The sequence below is a fragment of the Grampus griseus genome (assembly GCF_964374135.1).
Source record: "Grampus griseus genome assembly, chromosome: 15".
Classification (NCBI taxonomy): Eukaryota; Metazoa; Chordata; class Mammalia; order Artiodactyla; family Delphinidae; genus Grampus; species Grampus griseus.
The window spans coordinates 50760360-50769345 of record NC_139009.1 but is presented as its reverse complement, the minus strand read 5'-3'; the positions used below and the strand labels follow the sequence as shown (position 1 = coordinate 50769345).

The 8986-nt window shown below is 35.5% G+C and overlaps 1 protein-coding gene across 1 annotated transcript in view; it reads right to left on the bottom strand.

Annotated features, from left to right (window-relative positions):
- Positions 1–306: 306 nt before the first annotated feature.
- SANBR (SANT and BTB domain regulator of CSR) overlaps positions 307–8986 on the bottom strand; it is a gene marked incomplete at its 3' end in the record, with an annotated part of 64397 nt that continues 55717 nt past the window's right edge. Inside the window, exons 16-21 of the mRNA XM_082672119.1 lie at positions 5217–5308; positions 3938–3966; positions 3786–3859; positions 3212–3300; positions 1235–1326; positions 307–343 (exon numbers count right to left, since the gene is read on the bottom strand). Of these exons, the coding sequence (XP_082528245.1) occupies positions 307–343; positions 1235–1326; positions 3212–3300; positions 3786–3859; positions 3938–3966; positions 5217–5308 (413 nt within the window). The remainder of the gene's footprint in view (positions 344–1234; positions 1327–3211; positions 3301–3785; positions 3860–3937; positions 3967–5216; positions 5309–8986) is intronic.

Genomic DNA, 8986 nt, shown 5'->3' with positions numbered 1-8986 from the left:
TTCAAATAAATAAAGGATAACAAATACTAGGAGCCTTAACTATGCAAATTTGTAAATACTAATTTTCTACATAGCCTAGCATCACACCAAAGGAAAATTAGATTTAAAAAGTTTCATATTTACAATTAGATTTCATAAGACCTAACTATATATTTCTCTTAGCACTACGATTTATGTGGCTTGCAAGAATAATTAATAAATAACTTAAAACATTTAGAAGTCATCGTTCTGAAGACCTTCAAGAAGTGATGAACAATTTCAGATGTCCAGAGGTGAGTCTTCTCTCTTCTTATAGTTTAAGGTGCTTTACGCAAGCCGACCTTGACCAAAACGACTTTTAGACCTAGATTTTTTAAACAGAAAAGAAGGTCAGAGGTGCTTCTAAAACAATAAGTTGCCACTGCTTTAGGTCATGTTTGCTTGACAGTGTCAAAGTTTAATGAAACTTCATGTAGCTCCACAATCCATTTTCAAAAATTCTTGGAGATGTATTTTGGAATTCAGATATTTTTTTAATTTCGGGGAAATAATATGTACATATATTGTATATTATGAATCTGGAGCAGTGCCCCACAACCAAACACATTAATACTTCTTCAGTGAAACAAATGAGCATTTACATTAAGTGGGATAAATAAAAACTATAAATAGTACCACAGTAGCTCAGGTCAGGCTTGAGTTGCCACAAATGTATGCAAAAAGCTTTTGGCTTTCTGAGCTTTCTGGATTTCAGAATTGCAGATAAGGCATTTGGATCTGTAGTATTAATAATCAAATCTCAGTAACTGTTAATCTTTCAAAGAAAATCTGTGCTGTAAAATGACACAGAACATACAAATTAGACTTTATTAAGAGAGATAGAACAAGAAACAAGAAAGGTTTCAATGATTTATATAAAGTAGTAATATATTATCTACAAATAGTATAAAAATCCTGCTAATTCACACTATAGCTTACATTTTTATCAGCAGTTGGCTCAGAACGGAGCTGACTCAATAAACAGAAAACTTTTAAAAAAGTATACTTTCATTAAATTTTGTGATCATGACCTCTTCAAGTCTTAACTTTTAAGTTAAAATCTGGTTCTAATTAATGTCTGGATGATCAAATCCCCGAAACAAAATAAAACCAAACTCAAATTATGTGCTTCTAGTGTTCATATGATTTTTCCAAAAAAAAAAAAAAAAATCACTTTGAAGCTAGTGGCATTCTAGATTCATTTATGCGGATTCACCTTGTGTTTTTCTCCGAGCTGCTTTGCCGTGCACTGACTGGCACTGAGGCCTTGATTTGTGCTTCGAGCCTGGAATAAATACCTCCTGCAAACTGCACAGTAAAGGAGAAAAATTAAGTTATTATCTTTAAGGAACCAATAGAAGCTCTGCTTTATTGAAATGGCATTACTTTTTAACTTAGAAGTAATTTTATTTTGATTTTTTTTTCGATTTTTTAAATTCAGGCTCTGAGTTACAATTTTATATAAGTAAAATTCACCCATTTTAGTGTACTGTTCTGAGTTTTGACAAATGCATACAGTTGTGTAACCACTCATAATGGAGACATAAAACAGTTCAAATACCCCAAGAAAATCCCCTTGTGCCCCTTTTAAGTCCAACGATTTGACACTACCAATTCCTGGCAACCACTGACTCGTTTTATGTCCCTATACTTTTGCATTTACCAGAACATTATATAAATAGAATCATACAGTCTGTAGCCTTCTGAATCTGGCTCCTTTTGCTTAGCATAACGTGTAGGATATTCATCTATGTTGCAGCATGTATCAATAGCTCATTCTTTTTATCTATTCTACAGTCTTACTCATTTATCATGTAAAGGACATTTGGGTTGTTTTTAGCTCTTGGCAATTCTAAATAAAGCCACTGTAAAGATATGTGTGAAATGATCTGTATGGTGAGTAAATACTTAATGCTATAAGAAACAGCTAAACTGTTTTCCCAAGTAGGCATTCCCTTTTGCATCCTTACTAGCTATATACGAGAGTTCCAGTTGCTCTATATTCTTGCCAGCATATTTAAAAAACTTTTTTAGCCGCAGAGCAACTAAGCCCGTGTGCCACAACTACTGAGCTTGCCTGTGCTCTAGAGCCCTCAAGCCACAACTACTGAAGCCCGCACACCTACAGCCTGTGCTCCAGACAAGAGAAGCCACTGCAATGAGAAGCCCGCACACCACAACGAAGAAGAGCCCCTGCTCGACACAAATAGAGAAAGCCTGCGTGCAGCAACGAAGACCCAATGCAGCCAAAAAAAAAAAAACAAAAAAAAAAACCCAAACTTTTTTAGACATTCTAGTGGGGGTATAGTGCTATCTTGCTGAGGTGCTAATTTACATTTCCCTAATGACTAATGATGTTGCATCTTTTCCTGTGCTTATTTGCCACCTGTATCCCTTCTTTCTGAAGTGTATGATTAATCTTTTGCCCACTTATTGTCATTGGGTTGTTTATTTTATTATTGAGTTTTGAGAATTCTTTATATATTTTAGATATAAATCCTTTACCAGATAAATATTTTACACATATATTCTCATAGTTTATGGCTTGTCTTTTCATTCTCTTAATAATGCCTTTCAAAAAGAAGTTTTAAATTTTGATGAAGTCCAATGTGCCAATTTTTTTTTTTATGGATAATGCTTTTGGTGTGGTAGCTAAGAAATATTTGCCTAACCCATGGTGATAAAGATTTTTTTTCCTGTGTTTTGTTCTTGTAGGGAAGTAAATTTTTAAATAAAAGAATTAGGGGCAAGTGTTACTGTGAATACATAATACTGGTACTAATGATGATACATAATGTTATGACTAACATGTAATTCAGTAAGAGTAAGGTATTTCTTGTGATCATTTTCATCAAGATAACATCTTATTTTAAAGATAATGTCTAAGCACTGCATGCAGAGTTGATGAAAATTAGCAACTTCCAGGGGTCACCCTCCGGACAGTTAATCTGCTCTTGGTTGGACATTACACTTTCAGTAACAATGTACTTTACTATGTGTGTTATAGAGAGGACCTATGGACTGTAAGAGGTGGTGAAAAACTTATGTGAACAAACTGGCTAACCGCTACAGAATATAAAAATACATAAAAAATTTACTCTTTTAAAATTATAAAGCATCTTTATACTTATGATGAAAATAAAGTAGGAAGGCATATCCAAGCAAGCGCAGTACACGAGTACATAATTCTTACTTCTTTTGCTTCCTTTGACTTGACTCGGTCCAGATCACCCAATCTCATCTTTATTAGGTGCCCTGTAATTTCAGACATCCGCCGTTGATCTGAAGGTAAAAATTAATAAACCTTACTTTTTATGAGGATGTTTTATTACTTTTATTTCTTAAAGAAGATTGCAATCATCAAGAGTTTATGAAAATATCATTGGATATTATTTATAGACACATACACCTATTTATCTTTGAAGGATTTTAGGCTGCAAGTGGCAAAATGGCTCATATACAGATAACTGTGCTGCTTTTAATATTACTGTAAATCAGCCTAAGACATATTCAGCCTTCTTGAGAGTGGAGGTAGTGGGTGAAAGTCAGTCTGAGAGGCCTCAAAATGACAGATACATAAAACAACATATTATCTACTGGGATTGTCTAGTAATGAAAACTCTGGTTGATGCCTAAGGGAATGTGCTAATTCTGGGCCTTATTCCAGTTGGAATCTTTAAAGCTATTCAGCATACTTCATAAAATAAAAGATTCCTATCATTGCTATTTAGACCTAATTTGTACACTACACAAATAATAAAACTTACCATCTTCTCTTTGTGCATCTTGGTTGAATCTCAAGGATCTTGTGGCATCCCACTTATTCTTCTGCATACTCACACTATTGAAAAAATTAAACAAAAATCAGCACTGATGCTTTTACAGTGAACATCTGACTGGATTAAGGAGCAATACTCACATGAAAGGAGACACATCTCTAGAAGTTGACTAAAAAAAAGTAGACAACATTAAGGCCCAATTAGAACATATTTATTGATTAGCGTTATAGGTAATATAAAAAGAGTTTACATTTATTGGATGCAAGATACTGTACCAAGAGCGTTACAAGCATTCTTTCACTGAAGCCTTGCAACTACCATGTGAGATAGGTGCTACTATTACCTCCATAACAAACAGCTTCAGAGAAGTTAAGAAACTTTCCACAGAGAAACAGACCTAGAATTTGAACCCAGTTTTATTTGTCTGACCTGGAAGCCCCCCACCTCTATGCAGTCTTTTAGAATTCACTCATTCTGTGCCTGTGGTCCTTAATATGGAGATGAACGTACAACCCATCCAACATATATTGTGTGGAACTTGTTTGAACCCCAGCTTTTCACACATTTTTAGAATCTATAGTTTCTCTTTTAGCCAACTGTAGTTATACTGTTCTCTTATTCCTACCTGGCTTTTTACTCCTTCCTTTGAAGGCACGAGGAAATAAGAATAATTTTAAAAGGTCATAAAATATTTATTTTAAAAATTTAAAGGCTACTTATTTTTTGAACAAGTAATACTGGTTCAAAATTCAAGAAGTACAAACAGCACATATATTAAAAAGCCTCTGTCCCCCAGACATTCAGTTCCCTTCCTCAGGGGCAACTAATTTTATCAATTTCTCGTATAGCTTTCCACAGATATTTTATGGATATACAAGAAAATTCATATATATTCCTTCATCTAGTCTACAAAAATGGTAGCATAATATGCCACTATACATACTGCTCTGCACTTTTCCCTTTTTCTTTTTTTCTTTTTATTGAAGTATAGTTACTTTACAATGTTGTATTAGCTTCTGGTGTAAAGTGATTCAGTTATATATATGTATATATATGTATATATATATATATATTCTTTTTCACATTCTTTTCCATTATAGTTTATTATAAGACATTAAATATAGTTCCCTGTGCTATACAGTAGGACCTTGTTGTTTATCTATTTTATATATAGTAGTAGTTTGTATATGCTAATCCCAAACCCCTAATTTCTCTCCCCCAAACTCACTTTCCTTTTTTCATGTGTCAATATACCTTAGAGATCTTTAATCTCAGTCTTTATAGTGATTCTTCACTCATTTTTACACTGCTAGCATTCCACTGTGGCATTCATTACTCTTCTTTTTCGAATTTTTCCTGGCTGTACCTGCTTATTTCTCAATATGAACTTTAGAATAGTAATAGATAATTTAGTGTTACCTTCTCCAATGCCTTTTCTTTCTTCTGACCACAGGGTGAAGACATCTGCTTTTTTGGTTGTTTAGTGAATTTCTTTGGCTTCTCCTTTTTCCCTGATAACAGAAGGTCAATGTTATGAGCATAAGTCCCATATACTTTTCCCATGCACTTGTCACATTCAAACAATAAAACCACTGAAAAATAAAACATTGTTTTTAAAAACTAACAAATTACCTTGGGATAAAAAGTAACTATATGGAGAAATCAAACTAAAACTGCTTTACAGAGGTTCATTTTAATTACTTTTCTTCTTTCTACTTGGTGAAAATCTTTGTGGAAAAAAATGAGGGCAATGAATTCCAAGTGCCAGTGAAATTAAATACAGAAAAATGTTGGGGAAATTATTCATATTTCTTTCTCTGAATTTAATTTGCCAGTGGAGTCACACCTCCTAATTCCAAATTTTTTATATAAAAAAATAACTATAACCCAGAAAAACACAATTTGAGAATGGGAGGAAAGAAGAGCTCACAAAAAATCTTTAAAATGTCTTTTGTTCATGCAGGAGGTGGGCTATGAAGGTAGAACATAAATGATCTTGTGAAGAACCAGATCTGGGACAAAGTATATTTGAAACTAAGGCATTCCTGCAGTCAGTATTCTGCTTTACTCTGGCTGACAGTTTAGTGCAGAAAGGAGAGAGGCAAAAAGGAGGGGAAAGAAGTATTTCTCTAAAAACAATGTTTAAAGGTTAAGAATAGCACATTAGAACACTGTTTCCCAAATATCAATTATTTGTACACCACCTTCACACTTTTTGCTCTATCTTAAAAGGGAAACTTTATCACTACCGTAAATGAAAAACCTGTAAAATGTGCTACATAGAAGCTAATTTTGAAGATAACAGAAAAAGACAAAACAACATCAATAATCTGGATAGATTTATTTGCCTGCTGGCAAGCCCTGAGCCCCTGACGTGTCTCTTTGTTAAAGTGGGAGATTTAAGCGTTATAAAATTTCTAAAAGCCATGATAGGGTGGGACATATGATAATGGCAGTGTGAAAAGGTTGGATAATTCCTTCCCTAAAAACAGAACAAAAATATAATAAACAACCATCTGCAGGTACTGGGGAATAGTCAAAGGAAGACAGAAAGTTCAGTGTTTACGTTTGAAAGATGCAAGAGCTAAGAGCTGTGAGTTTGTGGCTTTCTTGTCTGAGGGCACTTCCCCACCTCCCCAGTTCAGGGAGGAAAATTACAGCCTTGAGTTCTAGGGAGAAGATGATAAAGTTCGAAGCAACAGAGAAGCTGGAATTTTTTTTTTGGCTGTGCCACGTGGCTTGTGGGACCTTAGTTCCCTGACCAGGGATTGAACCCATGCTCCCTGCAGTGGAAGCACAGAGTCCTAACCATTGGACTACCGGGGAATCCCCAAGAAGCTGGAAATTTAAAGGGGAAAATATGGAAGCAAGAAAGAGACTTGAGGTCTAAAATGTGAGTATAAACTATGCCCAAATTCCTAGCTGAGTGTTAAACTCTGCAGGTATATGGGAGACCCTAGGAAGCCCCGCTAAAAAGGCAAGCAGAAACTAGGGTGGGGTGTTGATCCTTGCAAGACGGAACTGTTCTTTGCGAGATGTGGGAGTTTCTTGTGCCTTTTGACTGAATGATTTCCCCAAACTGCCTTTAGCTTGAGCTTCTGAGAGTCTTATAGTCTTGAGGTATCAGAGGTCAGACTTGGGAACTGGAAAAACAAGTAGGAATCTAGGAGGGAACCCAAAAAGCAAGGAAACCACTAAGCAGGTGAGCCCCCAAATCTGAATATAAATTCTGTCCAAATCCTTGGCTGACCACTAAACTACACAGGCTGGTGTGGCCCCTGGGGGTGGGGTGGGGGCAGGCTAACGCAGTAGCAGTCAGCAGCCAAAAAACCTGTGAAAAACACCATCCACTGCATACCAGCCAGGAGACAGATTTTGCAGTTTGGGTCCGGCAGGTTAACTGCTTACTAGAACAAAAATCCCAACAATCCTCAGAAGAACAAAAGAGATTTCAGAGTTGCACAAAGATAATCTATGATGTCCAGTTTTCACCGAAAAGTTATGAGATAAAGAAAGTGAAAAGAAAAGAAACAGTCAGAAAACACCCAGAAAAGAAACAGTCAATAGCAACTGATCCTGAGAGGGCCAGCATGTTGGACTTAGGAGACAATAACTTCAAAGCAACTATTATACATATGTTCAAAGGAGAAATGGTAGTATTGAGTAAGCACATAGAGAATCTCAACAGAGAAACGTAAAGTATAAAAGAACCAGGGGGAAATTCTAGAGCTGAAAGGCACAATAATTGAAATGAAAAAATGTACCAGATGGGTTCAAGAGAAAATGTGAAATGGCAGAAAAATGAATCAGTGAATGTGAAGTTATCAAAAGGTCATAGGTGTACTGGAGCTCCAGAAAACGAGTGAGAGAAAGGGGCAAAAAAAAATACTTAAAGAATAAAGATTGTAAGACAACATTAATTTACAGATCCAAGAAGGTCAACAAATCCCAAGTAAGATAAACTCAAAGAAAGTCACATCTAGGCATATCATAGTTAAGCTTCTAAAAGTTAAAGATAAAAAGAAAATCTGAAAAAAAAAATATCTGGAAAGCAGCATGATTAAAAGTGCACATTACATACAGAGGGGAACAATTTTATCACAATGACTGACTTCTCATCAGAAACAATGGAGGCCAGAAGACATTGAAATGACATATTTATTTATTTATTTTTTAACTCTGGCCAATATTACGTTTAATGGTTAAACACTAAAGGCATTATCATTGAATAAAGAACAAGACAAGAATGAAAACTACCACCACTGGAAATTTTAGCCTCTGTAAAAAACAAGGAAAAATATTGAGGTATATGAGACCAATTTTATCACAATGACTGACTTCTCATCAGAAACAATCAAGGCCAGAAGACATTGAAACAACATATTTAAAGTGCAAAAAGAAAAAACTGTTATTAACAAAGAATTATATATCAAGAAAACTGTACTTCAAAAGCAAAAGCAGGGACTTCCCTGGTGGCGCAGTGGTTAAGAATCTGCCTACCAGTGCAGGGGACACGGGTTCGAGCCCTGCTCCGAGAAGATCCCACATGCCGCGGAGCAACTAAGCCCGTGTGCCACAACTACTGAGCCTGCGCTATAGAGCCCATGAGCCACAACTACTGAGCCTGCGTGCCACAACTACTGAAGCCCGCGTGCCACAACTACTGAAGCCCGCGTGCCTAGAGCCCGTGCTCTGCAACAAGAGAAGCCACCACAAGGAGAAGCCCGTGAACCACAAAGAGTAGCCCCTGCTCACCGCAATTACAGAAAGCCCGTGAGCAGCGACGAAGACCCAACACAGCCAAAAATAAATTAATAAATTTTTTTAGATGATGATATGGATTTTCTCCTTTATTTTGTTAATATGGTGAAATCTATTTCCAAATGTAAAACCAAACTTGCATTCCTGATATAAACATTACTTGGTCAATTACTTGATATATTAACCTTTTTTTTTTTTACTGGATTTTATAATATTTAGAAGTTTTTTATTTTGATGATCATATGTTTTTTATTCTTCAATTGTTAATATGGTGTATCACATTGATTGATTTGCGTATATTGAAGAATCCTTGCATCCCTGGGATAAATCCCACTTGATCACGGTGTATGATCCTTTTAATGTGTTGTTCATTTCTGCCTGCTAGTATTTTGTTGAGGATTTTTGCATCTATATTCATCAGTAATATT